The 20,983-nt window shown below is 43.8% G+C and overlaps 1 protein-coding gene across 1 annotated transcript in view; it reads left to right on the top strand.

Annotated features, from left to right (window-relative positions):
* CUBN (cubilin) overlaps positions 1-20,983 on the top strand; it is a 243,190-nt gene that overhangs the window by 43,221 nt on the left and 178,986 nt on the right. Inside the window, exons 23-26 of the mRNA XM_090049811.1 lie at positions 8,954-9,140; positions 13,470-13,630; positions 14,281-14,462; positions 17,081-17,237. Coding sequence (XP_089905937.1) covers positions 8,954-9,140; positions 13,470-13,630; positions 14,281-14,462; positions 17,081-17,237 — 687 coding nt within the window. The remainder of the gene's footprint in view (positions 1-8,953; positions 9,141-13,469; positions 13,631-14,280; positions 14,463-17,080; positions 17,238-20,983) is intronic.

Raw genomic sequence — 20,983 nt, 5'->3', positions numbered from 1 at the left:
GGGGCAATTAATACTACCACTGCTTCCCCACTGCCAAATTCCCAAGCCCCGTACAGGTGGGCCAACTGGGCCAGCCTCCCTCCCCTGAATGGCCAGATCAGAGCTAGGCCATGCCCCCTTCCCCACGCATTGGCCAGTTGGGGCCAGGCCACACCCCCTACTTCTGCACAACCAGATCAGAGCCAGGCCACACACCCATCCTCTGCATGGCCAAATCAGGCCTCAGCTGCCTGCTGCCCCACTCTGTGTGGCTGAATTTGGTGCCGTGCCCACCCCACAAACTGGCCCACTGGCCCATGGAGCAAAAAGGTTGAGCCCCATTACTTTATAGCATAGTAGGCATAAATATACCAAATAGGAGTAACACAAAGGCTCTTTGATCAGCCACATATTTCCTGAACAATATTTAGCTTTTTAATAGGTACACTGTTTTCTTAAAATCCATGTCCTAAGAACAAAACCTGAGTTTTCCCTCATATCAGAAGCTAGAGAACATTGTGATGCAGGAATTATGATGAAAGGATTCAAATAAATAGATTTCTGAATGTGATAAAGGTTTCCCATTTGGTTTGGAATGGATCCCCATCATGTTTCAATTGTATCTAGTAAACTTAACTTTGTTCCCAAATGATATTAGTAGCAAAGTCTCGTAGTGTTTAGTCCATATTGGGAGAGAGTACTCAGCATTTTGCTATATCAGGCCCATAATTTTCAACTGAAACAGTATGAGTATGATTGTTCTTTGACTATTCACAATGTTTTTAATTGTAGTCAGGGAAAGTAGGGAAAATAATGTTTCCTCCTTTACCAGGAGAATATTTAGCTAGTCATTTTTATCCAGAGGCTTTTATCATGTTTTGTTCCAGTTGCATTCTTGATCATGATTTTACTCCTGTCTCTCTCTCGCTCTCCCTCTCTCTCTCTCTCTCTCTTTCTCTCTCTATATATATATTTATGAATAAGAAGGGTTCTTCTCATCTAGATTCCTTCTGGCCAATGAATACTGGGCATGGCCAGGAGATAACTTGGTTTTAGATATCTCAGTTTCTGTGGAATGTGCAGAAGCTGGCACTGACTGACTAGAAACTATCAAAGTTAAAGCAGAATGTAGAAGGACTTCCTAGTTTTGGTTTAACTACAACAGATACACACTTTATGCAAAACATTTTCTAACTTTCAACTCAATGTCCTGCTGGCAAATGTGGAAATACCACTTTAATTTTGGATCATTTCACATTTGTTGGCCATAGTTAACTGTGGAATGATTAAACTGAAGTGGATCTGTACTAAAAGAAAATAGGGTATATTCTTATATCATGTCCCTCATTCCATTTTGCATCCTTTGGCCCCTGGGGCCATTATTTTTGTTGAGCTACAAAAATAAAAAGTTCTGGGCTCCTATCCCAACCCACCTGAGATCCCAGAGCTCTACTGCCCAGCACTCTGGGATCCCAGGCTGCCAGCAGACTGAAGAGTATTCCCAGATTGCTTGCTGCCTGGGATCTTAGAGTGCCACTGACCCTTGCTGCCAGATCCTGTCCTGCAGACCCCAGGATCTTTAAGGAGCCTTTCTGCAGCCCAGAAGCACCCCTGGAAGGGATCAGGTCCCAGGTGATCAGCTGCTCATCCAGGTTGTCCACAAGGGATAAGTGGCAGGACCAAGGCCACTGAGACTCACCAGTCTGCAACTAGTAACAGCAGCTGGGTCTGTAAGCACAGCCCCAGTTCACCAGCAGGAATGAGGTAGTAGATAGTAGGCCTGTGTGAAGCAGCTAGCAGCTAGTATTTGCTTCGGATTCGGGTTCAGCCAATTTGGGGGACAGTGATTCGATTCAGTCATTCGAATCGTTATCCTGAATTGATTCGGCCAAATCTGATTTGGAGATTCAGCTGCTGCTGAATTAGCCGAATCTCTGAATCACACAGGCCCCATTCCCCGTCCGTTCTCCCAGCCCCTGCAATGGCTGCCCCACCCATCCCAGCTCCCGGCACTTTGAAAAGAAAAGCCCCCACTCTCTGGTTGCTCCAAGGCAGGGGGTGATCCCTGCTGCCCCCACTGCTCCATGCCATGTGGAGGTCTCTGCTACAAGCCCCTGACCCCCCACCCACTCTCCCAGTCCCCCGCATGGGTACCCCACACAGCCCAGCTCTTGGCCCATTAAAAAAACCCAACAACAAACAGACACTGGTCTCACCAGCTGCTGCCTGGTGGGGAGCAGGGAGATTTGGAGAGCTTCAGAGATTTGGACAGTCCCCACTGGCTGCAGCAGGGAGCTGGATCCGGACCCCAAGCTGGAAAGCAGGGGCCCATCACCTGCCTGCTCCTCCAGCCCCCCCTCTGAGTACCCCCTGACCCCTGCCTGCTCTCTCAGCCCCACCCACGGCTGCCCCATCCAGCCCCAGCTTATGGCCTTTTAAAAAAAAAGCCCTGGTGCTCACCCCTTTTAATTGGTCCCCTGATTCAATTTGGATTCAGAGATTCAGCCACCGAATTAGGCCAAATCTCCTCCGAATCAAATCGGCATCTGAAGCTTTGCACAGCCCTAGTAGATAGTGTGTTCCACTTCTCCCTGCAGTATCTCTACAGGTAGCTGCAGGCTGCATTTGCAACCCTAATGGAGAGCCAAGGGAGAGATCAGTGTACACCGGGATGCTGAAGGATGCAGGAAAGTCCTGTCGCTTGATGTGTAACATGCTGCCCATTCCAGTTAAAGCCTAATGCAAACAAGCTACACAGGCGTTTAGCAAGTAATGTGTTGAGGCTTCTTCACCATTTTGCAACTCATTTTCCATTTTTATCATGTGATAAATGTTTTGTACATGTATTGTATCATAGTTTATTGCATAATTAACATGTTCATTGTGCAATAAATGTAATATCTGCCAGGAGCTTGAGGCTCAGTTTCCTCAGCTTCCTTTTCTTGTTGAAAGTTTTTATAGAGCATGATCGGGCATTTATACACACATTTTTTTGTCCCATGGTGCGCCAGAGATCCGCTACATCAGAGCATGCACACAAGCTGAGGCGAACTGCACTGCACCATGTGCCGTTGTATGAGTGGCAAAATGCACGCCAGCGCACAGAAAATGGAGGCTGTGCGCTTTTGAACTAAAGCACCTCTGATATGTTTTAGTTCAAAAGTACACCACCACCCTTTTATCAGTGCTGACACTATACAACTGTAAGCATCGCAGTGCTGGGCGCTTTTCAAAGCACCTGGTGCTGCGGTGCTTGCATGTGTAAAAATGCCCATCATGTCCCACTAGCAGAAGTGTTTCACTTCAGTACACTCTGGGGCTTAAATGAGGCATTCAGCTAGGCTTAAGACAGGTTGCATGAGTGAAACTGAAAGCAATATGTAGGTCCTACTTCTGCATTAATAATATAGTATACATTCAGTTTTAAATGCATCTCTCACTGGACAGTATCAGTGATTATTTATGAGGGTGAGAGGAGGCTTTTTTATTCGTGTGTGTGTACTGGGCAGAGATGTTAACTGAGTTCTGATCTTCTTTGGCTATGTTTTTCAAGCACTTTGGGTTTGAAACTCTTGACAAAGGATCTTCGTGCTCCTTGTCTCTCAGTTGCAGTTGGTAAAAATTAAGGCAGTTAATGTCTACTAGCAGCAGCAATAGCAAGCCCTGAAGTGTAGATATGATTTTCCATTGACCGTGGAGAGGAATCCACCTCATGGGATTTTTTTTTTTCTTTTTCTTATAAATATGCCTAAGGTGACATTAAGAACTAGTGTTAGGGAACCTGGGTTCTCTTTTGGCCTTGTTAAGATCAACTGAAAACAAAATCACAGTTTTACATACAGAATAAGAGTTTGAGTTTCATCTTTCATTAATAAGCATCATAGTAGTTGATTAATATAATTTTATGGGAATGAGTACAAATAAAAATGTTGGTTACTGTACATGGCTACTTAAGAGTGATACAAACCCTAGCATTTTTCTCTAGTTTGGCTTCATTACACTACTTTGCTGCCATATAATGCCTTTTCTAGGAAAGCAAACATGAATGTTTTACTAAATTCAGAACCAGATTGAACAGGATGTGAAAACCTCACATGCTGGCAAAGCAAGATGTGAGTCTATCCTGACAATTACCCTTTTCTTCTCTCTTTAGTGAAATTCAGTAAATATATTTCAAATGAACTGCAATGCATATTTTTTTCCAGTAGTGTAATAATCACATTATGGAATATAGGCAACATTCCAAAACTTGGCCAGGAATCCAAAGTTATTCTTTCTTGCTTGTTTCACTGATGATTTGAATTGACACAGTTGTTATTGCAAACTGAAGCAAAACACTTCCAAAATAGTTAACTTTTTAGGCTAGGGACAGAAGTTGCACACAAACTGGTATAAGTGATTGGAAACCAATTCAAATTTGTAGCAAAATGGCTGAAACTGGTTTAAGATAAATCTGGATGGATGTAGTATCAGACTTAACAGATTTAGATTAAATTGGTTCATTGAACTTCTGTCCCAGATTCCCTCTAGATTCAAGTTAACTCACAGTCCTCCAGCATCCCAGGATGGTTTGCATCTCCCCTGCAAGCCTCCCCTCACAAGGTGGGCAGGGTAGGCTTGGCCCAGGGTGTGTGCTCCAGCCAACCAGGGAGGCATGTTCTAGCATCCCCTGGCTTCTGGCCTAGGCCACTGCAGGCATGTAGCTGCATTTCCAGAATCAAAAGTGAATGTCTGTTCATTTTCTTATCTGTTCAATCTGTGCATTTTAGAATAACCTGTGATGATTGAATCATTTCTGCCTCAGGCTTTTTGATTGTCTGTATTTAGCCTTGAGGCTAAGTGAGCTGAGTGCAAAAAGGGAGTTATCAGTTTTTCATCTTAAAAATTGGGATTGGTTGGTATAGTATGTTTAACAGACCAGTTATTAGAATTGTGCTGGCTGACACAGCATGGAAGCGAATCCATTTGGCACATTCACTCTTTTTCTAATCTTTATAATGTTGCTCAATCTGGTCTTGCTTCTGTTAGTTGTAGCTGAAGAACCGATATGGCTGAGACAGTTACTGTAACATCTGTCATGTTTTTCCATCAATCTTTTGAATTCTGAAGGACTATTTTTATGTAGAATGTGAACAGGAGGTAACTTCCAATTTGGATTGTTGTGTTGCAGATTTGGTTTAAAAATGGATTCCTTCCAAGAAAGCAAATATTAGGAAGGAATGCAATCTGAACTATTTATTCTCTCTCCAAGTAGCTTGCAGAAAATGCTCTGAAATGGGGTAGTAAGAGAAAATTAGCAATCATGTGACAAATTACACCTTGAGAATTTCTCTATGACATAACATTTCAACATTCTCTGGTCTGAACATGAAATTCAGCACCCTGAAATGAATTGGGAAAAGCAGTATTGCAAACCACAAGCATGAAAAGTACTTTTAAAAATCATGAGATCAGCTTTAAAAAGTAGCACTGTAGCTATTATAATATTACTAGCCAATTACCTGTCATGAATGACAGAGTGCTTAAGGGAGTATTTACATGGCCTCCTACCCCCGCCCTCTGCTCACTCTTTGGGGTGGGCCATAGAAGCAGTCCCTCCATCGCCACCGCTGCCTCCTCCAGCCTCTGGTGCAACAGCTTCCTCCCCCCCGCCTCTCTACACCTCCATCTGCTTCTCCTCCCCCTGTGGAGCAGCAGGACTTCCCTCCTCCTGAGGCAACAGTGCCAGTGGCTTTCCCCCACCTGAGGAGGTGGCAGTGGTGGGTTCCTCCTCCCTGCCCCCTTCTCCAATGGAGCAGCGGGGCTTCCCCCTGCCTGAGGAGGCAGTGGCAGTGGCTCCTCCCTTCCTCCTCCTGCCCACCCCCACCTTGGCATCCTCCTGCGGAGCAGTGGGGCCCCCACCTCCCTGCCTGTGGTGGCAGTGGGTCCCTCCTGGCCTGAGGAGGCAGAGCCCCCACAGCCAATCACTGCCAGCCCTCTCAGGGCGCAAGTGCAGTTGCCCAAAAGCATTACAGACAGGCAGACACACAGACAGACAGACTAAGCCCTTTATTATGTTAGAATTTTATTGAATGTTAATATATTTTATTTGCCTTCTGGATTCTGAGGCCTTCGGATATTCTCAGATCATGTTTTCAAGGTATTTCTAAAATTCAGAAAGTTAGAAACTTGCTTGTTAAAAATTAAAGCTAAATTTATCAATAAAACACTTGACCTTAGGCCCCAAAGCATACAAATGAAAAATGAATAGGCTCGTGATAATATAAAATCATGCCAGTTAGTAATTCTGTGAGGGATTCATAGGCTTGATAGTGACTTCACTGACTAAACTTGTCCTTAAAATTAAATGCATTTATATGTGTCCATATGTATGAACATAACTCATCAGTGACTACTATTGTAGTGTGGGATATGAGACTGAATGCTGCGTGGTGTCTGATAACATGATACCAACTATTCTCTAAGTCACTAATCAAAATTCAAGCCAAGTAGGCAATGACAGAAAACTGTTGGCATGCCTCAGGCTGTTCAGTGGCTTCTGTTAAATGCAGTGGTGCATTTTCTCAGTCCATTTTCACCTCACCAAAACTACTGCTACAAAATGAGTTTGTCTCAGGCTTATCAGAATAGCCAAGAAATAAATGGGATGTGACCAAGCTACCTTCTCGCTGTTACAAGTGGTTCCTATAAATCAGTTTTAAGACATACTGGCAGGATGGTAAAGAGCAGATTGCACTGCCATCACGTGTGCTGTGCATATTACAGGGATAGAGGACTTTAGTCTCTGGGGCTGTCAGTCTTTCCCAAACACTGTATTAATCAACTAAAATGCACAACCAATTTACAGATTTTTTTAAATTACCCAGTACTGAAATTAAAAAAGTGCATGTGTATAAGAAAAAAGTAGACATTAAGGGATACTTGTACGTGTGCTGGGGGTTAAGTTCTCCCCAAATTGAAATGGTGGGCTTTTAATTGGTGGGTTTTTAATTGTATTGATTAAAAACCCACCATTTCAATTTAGGGACTTCCATCACTGTGACAGAACAGTGACAGCCCTGTCAGTTTGTGCCCCCCACTCCCCTGTCGAAGAGCTGGCAGGCTCTGCTGAAGGGGGGAAGAAATCAGTGAGAGGCCCAATCCCTTTTTTTCCCCTCCCTAGAGCCTGCTGGCCCTACAGCTGGGGGGCGAGCTACTGGTGGGCCCTGAGCTGCGGGGGGCAGCCTGAGGGGGTGCTGACACTGAGGAGGGAAGCACTGGGACACCCACAGCTCAGGGGCTGCACAACCTGCTTGCAGCTTGCTCCCTGGCCATGAGAGATACAGGCAGGCTCTGGGAGAGAAGAAAAAAAAGGATCAGGCCCCTTGCCACATTTTTTGTCTCAGCAAAGCCTGCCCTCATGAGCTGCTGCTGATTCACGCAGCCCCTGAGCTGCAGGGGTGGGGTTGATGTTTCCCTTCACGGTGGCAGTGTGCCCTGGGACCATCCAGGAAGGGTGCTAGCTTTGCAGGTGCTGCCCCAGCTTGGAGGCAGCACCTTCTGGATCCAACGGTACATGGGGTGCTGGAAGCCTGGGCATTTTCAGAGAAGCCCAAGCCCCATGCACCATCTCTGCTGCCTTTCTGCTGCCTAGGGCTACCTGGGAATGGGCTGGCTGTCCAGGGAAGGTGGCAGGAGGGCATCAGCTGAGCCCTGATCCACAAAGGGACGGGCAGAAGTTAATGAGGTTGCTCTGCTTTGGAGCACCTTCATCTGAATCCTGATGTAACAAGAGTTAATTTGTTGTGCAACTGGGCACTTTTAAAGCATCTGCAGTCATGCACTTCTGTCAGGGCACAGTTGTAGAGCACTTTCAGGGGGGGCGATCATGCAACAAAAAATCACTTCTGTCAGTGTCCCAGGTGATCCTCGTTGCCTTTCTCTGCACCTGTTCCAGTTTGAATTCCTCTGTTATGACCATGGGTAACCAGAACTAGTACCTAGTATTCCAGTTGAAGACTTAGCATTAATGCTTGCCTATCTCTAATGGAAACACTTATTATGATATAGCCCCAGATTCCATTGTCCTTTTTCCCCTCAACTATATCACATTGGTGGCTCGTAGTCATTCTGGCCAGGTACAGACATTACACTTTTAGTGGTATAAATGATTGGAAACTGGTCCATACTCATAACAGAACATAAGTTGGGTACACAAAACCGATATATACCCATAAAATAACAGTTCCCAACTCATGGTATATTTCTATACCTGAAATTCTTTTTATCAGTCCATACTTTTGACCTTTTACAAGAATCTTTGTTCTTGCTCCTTGTAGAGGTTCTCTCAGATCCCTGCATTTCTCTATTCTGTTTGCAATCTGTCTTCAAGTGCCAATGTCAGTATGTCCATTGCAAATTACTAGAGCAATACCTTAGAGTAGAACTGCTGCGTCATCACAGTCTAGCTTTTTCCTGCTGATAGAATGTGATCTGCCAGATGTTGTGTCATGATCCAGGTGAACTGGAAAAAAAGGTTATACATTAAAATAAAAAAAACTGCTCCAAAATTCTGAGCTGCCTGGAAACAATGTAACAGCTTTTCAACCTGTGCTACTCAGGAGTTCAAGACTTCACTTTAACAGAAGGCCATCAAACTACCTCTTTCAGTTTTCTTTTTCTTTCTTTTCTGTATTTTAGATCAAAATTAGTGTAATCAGGCAAACCTACTCAAAAAACTTTTTTTGCAAGCCTAATGTTTGGGTAAAAAGATGTATAATTCAATGCCAAGATAATTTCAAATCCATCTTTGTTTTTGATGGATTAGTTTTAATTGTGATTTGTCCCAGATTAATTACAATCTGGTGGGGTTCAGTCTATGAGAAATAGATATTGCTGCTAGTTAAGCATGTATTTCAAGCTTTTTTCACTGTAACTTTGCTTCCAAAAATATAATATATCTGCAAGTCACGACATGCTTTCCTTTTTTTTAAAGTGTGTTCACACGAATACAATAGTGACACTGGTGTGATAACATCACCGAATTATCCCAATAACTACCCTGTCAGGGCTCAATGCATATATAGGATCACAGTGAGAACCAACAAACAAATTGTGCTGCACTTCACCAATTTCACCTTGGAAGGAAATAAACGCTGTTCATCAGATTACGTAGAAATCAGGTGAGTATTGTCCTGATCCTTTGTATTGTCATCATTGCCAATAACTGTGGAAACAGGTAGAATCCACTTATGCTGGGCAAGAAACTGTAGTTTGAAATGCACCAAGAAGTGATATAGTAAGAACCTGTTTGATAGTGAACTTCAGATGCTAGCTTGTTTCCTTTTCCCTCCTATTCCTCACTTGACTTTCCTGTGTAAATTCCACCTTTCAAGGTAATTGAATGGATTTTTGTGTAGACTGTAAGTTCCTCAGTGCAGGGACTGCAACCTTTGTGAAGCACTTTTGCATATTTATGTATTTAAGCTATATAAATAGCCACAGTCTTGCAAAGTAGCATTCGGTGCACTGATAAACATTCATTTGATACCTGCTATAGCGCTGTCATAATCCATGGTATATGACTCAGTGCTAACAAGGATGCTGGCATTTGTGCAGCAATCTTCCCATTTGATGTGGAGGATTTTCCAGAGGCATTGTTGATGATGCTTCTCCAGGTTCTTGAGATGACAATGATAGGTCACTCACATTTGACATAGATAGAGTGGGAATGATGACTGCATTGTCTTTCTGGAGACTGTTATGAATAAAAACACACCAAAGCAATTTCCCAAAGGAAGCACTTGCATACCAGACTCTGCAATATTCATACCTCTGAAAGAGCTACTGAGGTAGGGGAAATGCTTGACTACCTTCAGGGTCTTTCCCTTGATGGTAATTTGAAGAGAAGGGTCACATACATGGCCTGGGGAAGGCTGATAGAGCACTTTAATCTTCTCAATGTTGCAAGAGAGGCCCATAGTTTGGTAGGCTTCTTCAAAAAGATTCAGTGTGGTCTGAAGATTTTCCTCAGTGTGTGCAAGGATGATGCAATCATCAATATATTGCAGCCCTTAATAAGAACCAGGATGACTGTCAGAAAAATAGAGAACATACTTGGGGTATGACACATCCTTGCTTGACCTCAGTTTGTATGACAAATGGATCTGTATCCAATCTGCTACATAGAACGGTCACAATCATGAGAGAAGCCTTCAGGACCTTGAGGTACTTTTTGAGACATCCAAATCAGGCTACTACTTTCCACAAGGCTTTGCAGTTGGTGGAATCAAAGGCCTTTTTGAGGTGAATGAAGGCCATATACAGCTCCTGGTGTTGTTCTTAACACTTTTCTTGGACCTGGTATGCAACAAAGATCACGTCAGTTGCCCCTTGGGATGGTCTGAAACCATACTGAGATTCGAGTAGGACTTCCTCAGTAAAAAATAGAAGACAGTTCAGGAGGATATGGGTTATTTTCCCTGGTGTGAAAAGAAGGGTGATACCTCAATGGTTCCCACCCATAGACTTATCCCCTTTCTTGAAGATGGTTATGAATTTGGCATTCCCCAGGTGCCCAGGGATCTCTTCATTGTTCCAACTGTATATAATAAATTTTTGCAGTCTCAGTACCAGTTCCTCATCACCAGCCTTGTAGATTTCAGTAGGTATGCCATCTGGTTCTGTGGCCTTGCTCTTGGTTTCCTTGATGGCATACCAGACTTCTCTAACATAGGATGGTTGGTGTTTCAGGGTGTTGGGGGATGGATTCAGTGGTTGTAGCCACTACAGTGGACTCATGTTTCAAGAGTGCCTCAAAGTGCTCTTTCCAACTAACTTTGATAGATTCATTGTCTTTGAGGAGAGTCAAGCCATCCTGCAATCACAGAAAAGAAGGACTGTGGGAAGTTGGGTCATAGATGGACTCTGTTGCCTGGAAAATACTATGCATGTCATGACTGTCAGGATAGAGCTAGATCTCTTTGGTTTTGTCTTGTCACCACTGATCTTTGATTTCCCAGATCCTCCTCTGAGCTTCAGCTTTGAGGAGCTGATACATCCCCTTCTTTTGTGGAGATAAGATGTCATCTTGCCAAATAGAATAAGCCTTTCTCTTCCAGTCAAGGAAGGCTTGGATCTCAGTGCTGCTGTCATCGAAACAGTCTTTGTTTGGATAGGTGGTATAGCCAGTTGATTCAGCACAGGCCATATGGACGGTGTTTTTAAACCCCTTCCAGATTTTCTCAATCTTGCCTTCGTTTGTGGACAGGGCTGTGGAGGCATTGTTGGAGATCCTTAATAGCTATTTATGGATCTATCATTCATTACTTTGTCTAGTCCCTTTTTGAACCTGGCTATACCATCTGCCTCTGCCATGTCCTGTGGTAGTGAGTTCCACAAGTTAGTTAATTTTAAACCTGTCTCCTGCTAATTTTAGTGGAGCGTCCCCCCAGTCTTGTATTCTGGGACTTAGTAAATAACAGTTCCCTATTCAATTTGTCCATACCCTTCATGTTTTTATGGACCTCTATCATGTCACCCTGCAGCCTTTTTAGTCTTCCCTGGTATGGCGGGGCTCCATGGTGCTTATCATCTTGGTTGCCCTCTGTACCTTTTCTAATTCTACTACATTCTTTTTGAGATGTGAAGACCAGAACTGTACACATTATTCATATTATTCACAATGTAGGCACACCATGGGATTGTATTGTGGCATTATGTTTTCCATTTTGTTTTCGGTTCTCTTCTATGGTCACTTTCCTGAGTGGTTACAGCTACTTCAGAACCCAGCATTGTATATAAATAATTGAGGATATTTTTCCTGATGTGCACTACCTTGCCCATGTCAACCAAGTTCATCTGCCACTTTTTGCCCACACATGTAGCTTAGTGAAATCTTTCTGCAGCTTCTCTCCATCAGTTTGGGATTTGGAACAATTTAGTATTAATTGCAGGCTTGGATATTTCTATGTGCACTCCCATTTCCAAGTCATGTTGAAAATGTTGAACAAAATTGGTGTTAGCACAGATCATTGAGGGACCCCACTTTTGACTTCCTTCCATCTTGAAAAGTGACCATTTTTCTAGCAGGCTCAGATTATTTATGAATTGATGCTGAATGTTGTAGATGGTTCCAGCCAGAACAAAGTGGAAAAAATATAAAATTTTGAAACAATTAATTTCACCATTTTCTGAATTGAAAGTGTTTCTATGTTTTGTTTTGTAACAGTGTTTGAAGATGAGAGTTATATAATTTTAATATAAAAAGAAAGAAAAAGAAAATTTGCAAACATAAGGAAACATTTTCATTCTGGATAAAATGAAGTGTTTGGTTTGATCTTAAGTAAAATGTTGGGAGATTTCGTTTTAGTTAGAAAAGTGAAAAATGTTGGTTTGTTTCATTATTAAAAAATACTTTAAATCAGTTATTTGCTCAGGTATTATTGCAGATAGCATCATCATTAAGATATTGTAAACATTGATGATGACATGTTCCAACAATTTAACCTAACTCTGTATAGTTCTACTGGCTTGAATTAAACTGTGTAGAATCATCATAGTTACATGTCTTCTATTGGAGGTATGCATATTTATATCACTTAATAATGTGGCTCAATTTCTACACCACACATCTAGAAAAAATGTTAATCCAGCTAAAACTATATAGATTAAGACCCTGGCACAGTTTTTAACTCTCAGTAACCTAACACATCAGAAACTGATTAATCTTTTGCTCTTTGGAAATAAGGAGAGAGCCTACCTGCAGTAACAATTAGGTTTAAACAAACTGTCTACAGAAATAAGTAAATGTAGAATTTATATTTGTTTTACAAAATGAGCACCTAATCTGATTTTCTACTTTCACAGGATAGTAGTAAAGCAACCCAGATATATTTTACATGATACTAATGTATGGGAATTCAATGGTGCTAACATTATAGAAAAGTCAGTGGAAAAGTCTTTCCTGTCATGCTTTTCCAGGAGATATGTATGTGTGTAAATATATGACTGTTCTGAAAAACCTCTAGATTCAGGAGGATTAGCATGTTCATGCCAGTCACAACATTAGAGGATGTTGTTTCCAGTTAAGTGTCAGTTCAGAAAAAATGTCAGATCAGGAATCACCTGTGAAGGCCAGAGAAAAATCACCCAAAAAAGAAAACACAGCATTTCAGTTATGAGGTGAAGGTGGGCCTCTGTAGGTGATTTTTGCCTCCTAGGGAACCCACTACCTCCCTGCTAACATACCCATACTGAAAGTACCCAGAGATGATGCTTTGGCTCTTGCAGGATTTTGTAAGGTTCTGAACTTGTATTGTAACTAACTTGTTGAGACGATGAGCTAAATGGTTTACAAACAGTTGAGTAAGGCCTACTGTCAGCAACAGAACTCTTCCAGTACTTAGTCATTACATTTCTCTGTAACAATAATGCTGAAGGAATCTCATGTTTTATTTTTATTTCTCCCACTTGACCTGTTGACCCAAGACTTTTCTTCTGTTTTGCTCTAGAGATGGAGGCTACGAGACATCACCATTCCTTGGAAAATACTGTGGCTTAACTCTGCCACCTGTTATTGTCTCCCACAGTAACAGACTGTGGATAAAGTTTGTAAGTGATGTGTATGGCACAAAAACTGGATTTTCAGCTTACTGGGATGGAACATCAACGGGTAAAATAAGAATTCTGAGGAGGGGACCACTTGATGTAAAACTCATCGTCCTTTTTCTGCTTGTCTCTTTTGTTCCATTTTCTCTGCACTCAACTTCATAATGAATCCCTTCTAATTAAATCCCTTTGTTGACTAATGAAAATAGAAGTGTATATAGTTTAGAACAAGGATGAATCCATGAATAGTACATATAGTTTGTTTGTTTTTTCTCCAAGGGGTGAAAGAAACATGAGTATATTGTAAACTCAACTCTATTCTTTGTTCTGTGCTTATGAGGAAAATAATGGTGGCACCAGGAAAAAGCACGAGGTGGATGAGGACCACCATGAGATTTAAAGTTCCAGCAGCAGACTGGGAGTTGGGAACAGTGGGTGGAGGCTGCACGAAAGATGCAGGGGGAGGGGAAGAACAGGGGACAGGAGTGTAAGGAGACCCCCACTCCATTCTGGTACATACCCCTTAGGCAGTCCCTGTGGCTCGTGCTTCACTTGCCAACCCATCCTTACACCACTGTTGTGAAGCATTGCATTGGGTACAAAAGAGAGATGCTGTGGTAAGATACAGAATTCAATATAAAATTTCTTTGCAGATGAGAGTAGGATGTTGCTGATGCTTAATGTGTTGAATCACAGTTTCTTTGTCACTTTCAGGATGTGGAGGGACTCTCACAACTCCATCTGGCATCTTCATGTCTCCAAATTATCCTATGCCTTATTACCGCAATTCAGAATGTTATTGGTTGCTGAAATCAAGCCGAGGCAGTCCATTTGAAATCCAGTTTGAACAGTTCCACCTGGAGCCCCATCCCAAATGCACCTTCGATTACTTGGCTGTATGTACAATATTTCTCATTTCTTACATACCAGAGCAGTATGAATGCCCAGGAAGAAAAATAGAAAGATACTTGTGACAATGAACAGCTCTAGAAAGGGAAATTTCATGCTGAATTTCACTTTTAAAATCACAGAAAAGAAGAGGGAGAGAGGCCTGAAGCAGAGGAGAAGGAGAAGGAAATATAGAGAGGGGCGTGTGTGTGTGTGTGTGTGTGTGTGTGTGTGTGTGTTAGGATCTTTGCCTTTACATCACTGGGTTTTGGATCAGAGACTTAATGAGCTGTTTTAGTTGATTGGAAGGACAGAAGGCACCTCAGTGACAATAACAGTATTGTTAATCCCAAATTTCGTGCTCAAAATGTTACATAATTGACCTGAATATTTGTATAAGAGTTATACTGAAGACGAGTTTTCTCCTCCTGGTGAATAAACCCCTCAAAAGTCACCAGTATAGGTTACTATCTTCACTCTTTAGGTTTCCTTGTTCTTGAAAGTAAACTTATTGTAAAGAGAGACAACTTCTCCTGAGAACTTTAGTGTGGAAACCAACCACCAGACTGCGTGAGACATTCCAGGCTGTATCTTGTAGCAGGCTTTCATTTGTTTGTAGCTGCCAAACTAATAGGTGAAATTTATGCACTTATTGCATCCTATAGATTCTTTAGCTAACAGCTGGTTCATTGAGGGTGAACACTGGGACTATTAACACACTGGACACCTGTACACATTACAGGGTTTAATCCTTATTAAATTAAATAGGTTTATCAAATTTAAACTTGTTTATTTTGGAGTGCCGCATCAATGTTTGCACGTACTAGGTTTTCAAATGAATTAAGCCCAGTCCTTGGATGGTGCTGCAGGCGAGCAGGACATCCCTTGCTGACCCACCATCCCAGGACCCCCCACTCTGTGCCCTGCCTTGCAGCTGTGGGAGCAGGGAGCTGGCACATGGCACAAGAAAAAAAAAAACCTGGAAGCAATTCAAAAGTGGCAGCAATTTGAAGGGAAGAACTACAAATAGTTGCAACAGCATCGGGTGGATAAAGAGGTTTATTACACATCTTCACGTGCCTTTTTGTTTCGGTGCAACAAATCCATGAACATGACACTTCAATATGTGACGAGCCAAATTAAATGTGTTCCAAGGAGTTTTAGTTTAATGCACCAGAAAGACTTTTAAAGCATCTGAAAGACCTGCTCATGTAAGCAGTCATGCTGTTGCAGTGCAAGAAAGGGCAAAAAAAGTAAAGTGTACAAGCACCCAGTGTTCCTACCAGGGTGCATCTACAAGTACACTTTATTGTGGAGTTGACTACTTAGCTCCACAAGAAAGTGTCACAGTCTACATGTGTGACCATATTAGGGTGCAGTAAATTAATTAACTCTGATGTAGGATAGTACTGTCCTACAGGGGAGTGATCTTGTGCACTTAAATACACGTGTAGACTGTGATGGGCTGGCTGCGGCACGATGTGCTACAGTGCAAGGGCTTCCTGGCATACTGTAGAACTCTCATGTCCCAGCCAGCTCCTTTCCTGGCTGACCCCACCACTTGGAGCCAGAGGCTGACCTCCCAGACCTCCTTCCAGCCCAGAGCTGCTCTGCTTTAGCTCAATATACTGTGGTCCCAGGCGCATGTGTAAATGCTGCACCTGGGAGCAGCTGACTCCATTTCAAACAGCCAGAATTCATCAGATCATCCTAATTGCAAATGTATATGCACCCCCAGATAGTTCCTTATTCTTTTCCAACTTGAGTTGATGCATGACTTCAGAAACTATTTGCCAAAACATTTACCAGAACTCGAATACCCATGTTTCAAGCTTTGAATTAAATTTTAATTTTAAAACAACTGACTTTGATGTTTGGGATTACAAATTTATACACATGTGCACACTTACCCATTTTGCATGCATAAAGCTGATACATAGTAGAGTTGCCAGTGGCCATGTGGTTTTACCCATGCTAACTGGTCTGGAGTAAATTGGTATCCCTAACTGGTAAGAATGTATTGTACAAAAGTAAATACGAGGCCACTTCTGAAAGTTTACCTCAGTAGGTTCTGCTTTGCCATAAGTAGCTTTTCACAGAGAACATGACAGTTTCATCCTCTTTCAGATATCCACATTACAGATCAGCTAAAGGGGTCATTAGTGAAAAATATCAAACCAGCGGCGGCGCATAGGGGGTGCACAGGGGTGCATGTGCACCCCCTGAGAGTGCCAGTGCACCCCCTGACTGGCCGTGCTCGCTGCTTAGGTAGTGGGTGGGTGGGGCAGGTGGGAGCACCGGTGCCTCCCCTGCAAACTCTGGCCGATCACTGTGGTTGCTGCAGCTGCTCCCAGGAGCGGCTGCAGCTGCTCCCAGGAGTGGCTGCAGCCGCTCCTGGAAGTGGCTGCAGCAACCACAGCTATCGGCTACAGCAATCAGCTGTCAGAGGATCGCCCAGGGGGATCCTGCCCCAGTCAGCAGGATCGGCCGTGGAGGGGATCCCCCCAGCCGGCGGGACTTGTCACGGGAGAGCATGTGTCCCCCCTGACTAAGGTGGCATCAGTCACCCGTGTATCAAACCATGTCCATCGTCCTTCAAGGTCTCTGTGTCTTTTTTCATTTGAAGGTATATGATGGCAACAGTACCAGTGCTAAGCTGCTGGGTAAATTTTGTGGGAGTCGGACACCAGACACAATTCGCTCCAGTGGGGATACTTTGTACATGAAACTAAGGACAGATAGCAGCTTGCAAGGTGGAGGTTTCCTTGCTAAGTACAAACAAAGTAAGTACTAATGAGAAGAATGAAAGAAGAATGTTGCTAGAATGCTAGAACCTGTTTTTAAAACTTCTGCATCCCAGTGGTTTTACTGTGACCAGAGCTCCATTCCAGTAAAGACTAGGCAAATACAGTATCATTATGAATAGGGCCAGGTTCTTCAGTCTGCTCAATCTTAAAGCATTAAGGCTTAAAGCCTTAAATTGTCAGATGTGTCTGGTGGAAAAATCTCTTTTTGTGGGGAATATCTCTCTGAGTACCAGCCACCCCTTCCACTTGTGACTTACCTAGTATGTATATGAGCCATCTATGCATTGTACAACAGCTCTACTGTTCCTGATCTTCTGCTAGCATGATTTCAAGATATTCTCCTAGTGATGGAAGATAGAATAGACCCCTGACTTCTCTAGCTTCTCCTAAGACCAGATGAAAAAGATCACAAAGCTGCTCTCTCTGAATCTCTCCAAATGTAGTGGGACAGTCTGTCCCATAGATTCTAGTAAAGCTTACTTAGAAGACTTTGGACAGTATCATTTTTTTTAAATATGTGTTGTGAGAGTCATTTTTACAATTATTTATAAATTAATTCTGTTGTTGGATGTAACTTAAAGTAATGAAGCTTTTCAGATAACAGATATTTGAAGACTTTTTTTCAGTTGCTATGAATGGATATGCTTAGCTTGGTAACAGAATGGATCTGTTTATCATGGTATTAAAAATTTAGCTATATTTATTTAAACAAATTTTCACTTAAATTTAAATATGCATTAAGTATTGTGCATTTTCTTTGCTCATAACTGTGGACATTGCCCCAGTATTTAGTTTCTCTCCTAAATATTAAAGGGTGTGCATGCCACTTGAAGTTGGTATGATTCTGAGATGAGGGAATGATACTAAGTATTAATTGTAGCATAGTTATTTCTAGATATTGTGGAGATGTGTCCTTTTAAGAAGCATTGCTGTAGTTTTGTAGAAAGAGGTAAATCTGGGCATACCCATGAGTTTGAATTACATTAAATCATTTGGTTTTAGAGTTTCCTGTGAAAAGTCAAATACCTCAATTCAGTGGAGATTTGGCCCGATTTGGCAGCCAACTCAAATCAAATCCAACTCAACTCCAAATCCAACTCCAAATCCAACTCAAATCAAGAGACCCTCTAATCTCTCCAAATTGAATTGGAACCCCCTGAATCGATTGAGAGAGATTCAGAAAGATTCAGTGATTCAAACATAGACACAGCTTTAAATGTTTTTTCCACATGCTTCAAGGTACCAGTCAGCTCATTAATGCTGAGATGGTGGGGCAGATGGGAGCGTGGGGGGGTCCCCACTGCGCGTGGTGGTGGACCCAGAAGTGGACCAGAAGTACTTCTGATCGACTTCGAGATTAACCACTGAGTGTGTACAGTCCGCCCTCCCCTCCCTCCTGTGGGATGCTCCATCCACCCTACTATCTTGGCATTCATGAGCCATGCCTTATACCTTGAGGTATGTAGAAAAGACATTTAAAGCTGTGTCTGTGGCCAATTTGCTGATTCTCTGAATCAGCATTGAATCAAATCAGGACAGTGATCTAAATCAAGTAACTGAGTCACTGTCCCCTGAATCAGACCAAATTTGAATCCAAATCAAATACAGCCTGCTTTGCCCACCCCTATCAAATAACACAAGAAACAAAACTTCCAGCATCTTGCTTAAATTCTAAAAATATAGACAAGTAGCAGTTTGAAATAATGTAGCTTAGTTAGTCAGAGGCATTCACATGTCCTCATAACATTGTCTCATAAACCATTTTTTATATATGTTTGTGGGGGATGGGGTGGACTACCTTGGGTTGGTCACCCGTATCCCCTAGATGGCCCCTGGAGAAGAGGGGGGATCTGCCGTCCGTACCGCGCCTCTGCCAATCTCGCCTGCCACGACTTGATGGAATTTAGGGGGGGTTCACCCATCTGGGGAAGCGGGCAGTCCGGACGTGGTCCCTCGGCTCTAGAGTCCAGGGGTCCTGAGGGCTCCTCCTCCCCTACACCCTCACCCGGTCCTCCAGGGTTAGCCGCCCTCTGGGTGGCTTCCTACAGGGTTCTAGCCCCTGTGGTAGGTAACAGGGCCAAAAGGAACAAAGCAATATAATGCCAACACAAACGTCTGCGCCCACTTCTCTGGGGCGGAGGTTATCTCACTCCGCAATGGCCTTCGGCCCCGGTCGGGCGAGGACCTTTGGCTCCTTAGTCTGTCCACCAGTCCCGCAGTGGGGTTTTTTCCTCCCCCTGCAGGACCCTGTAAGAGTCCTTACGGTACCCGTCTTGGGCCGGGTGCCGCTGCCTTCTGCGGTACTGGGGTCGGTGTTCCCCTACTGCCTGCCGCTCGCACCACGTGGGTGCATTGGGGCTTACCTCCACCCCAGCGGGTCCTGCCAAGTGGCCAGACGGCTTGCAGCCGCCCGAGGAGGGTCTTTCCGTCGGTGTTCCTCTTACCAGGACCCTCCGGCTCCGCTGCCACCGGCTCCGCTGCCACCAGCTCCGCTGCCACCGGCTCTGCTGCCACCATCCCCGTCGCAGCCGGCTCCGCCGCTGCCGGCTCCGCTGCCGCCGGCACCGCCGCAGCCTGCTCCGCTGCCGCCGGCGTTGGCTCCTGTCAGAGCCTCTCCCTTTTTCTGTTTGGGGTTGGGGGGCTCCTTTTATCCCTCCGGGCCAGTCCCGACCCGGATCTGTCTGGGTTCCAGAAAGGGGAATGCTCCCAAGCCCACTTCCGGGCCCGCACCCAGAAGCTAGGCTGGACTCCACCGCCTTCCGCCTGGCCCCGGCCCCCCGGGTCTTTGACCCCTTCACAATGTTCTAGAGGAAAGTAGGGTGTCAGATAGGCCTATGCAAAGAGGTTAGCATTTGCTTTGGATTTGGATTCAGCCGATTTGGGGAGCAGTGATTTGATTAGGTGATTTGAATCACTGTCCCAAATAGATTTGGCCAAATCTGATTTGGAGATTCAACCACCAATGAATCGGCCAGATATCTAAATCAAACAGGCCCCATCCCCTGCCCACTTTCCCAGCCTCATCAATGCCTGCCCTGACCAGCCTCAGCATCCTGGCTCTTAAAAAAAAAAGAAAAGAAAGAGAGAAAAAAAGCCCTGCACTCACCAGCCCCTGCCAGGTGGGGTCCAATCCCCACTTCCATCCACTGTCCTGTGCTGCATGGGGGCTCTGCCACAAGCCCCCAGAAGCCCTGATGGCTGCTGCAGCAGCCAGTGAGCACAGGGCTTTTTCCCAATCTCCTTCAAATTGAATCAGCACCCAAAGATTCACATAGCCCTAGTGTCAGATCAACACAGATACCTCTCAGTGTTTGAATATTATTTCATAGATTTTATAGACATTAGGGCCTGAAGGGACCTCAGAAGATTATTGAGTTCAACCCCCTGCCCCAGAGGCAGGAAGTCAGCTGGCGTCACAGGATCCCAACAAGATAAACATCCAATTTTCTCTTGAAGGTGTTCAGAGTAGGTACTTGAACCACCTCTGATGGCAGGCTATTCCAAACCTTGGGGGCTCAGACAGTAAAGAAATTCTTCCTTATGTCCAGCCTGAAACGGTCTTGCAAGAGTTTATAACGATTTGACCTTGTCATCCCTTGGGATGCTTTGGTGAACAATCATTCCCCCAGATCCTGGTGAACTTCCCTAATAAACTTATAGGTGGCCATCAGATCGCCCCTGAGCCTGCACTTTTCCAGGCTGAAGAGTACCATAGCTGTCAG

This window comes from Crocodylus siamensis, chromosome 5 (assembly GCF_052110815.1).
Source record: "Crocodylus siamensis isolate JL-2025a chromosome 5, ASM5211081v1, whole genome shotgun sequence".
Lineage (NCBI taxonomy): Eukaryota > Metazoa > Chordata > Crocodylia > Crocodylidae > Crocodylus > Crocodylus siamensis.
Note: the sequence above shows the minus strand (reverse complement) of the source record. Positions and strands in the feature narration are given on the sequence as shown.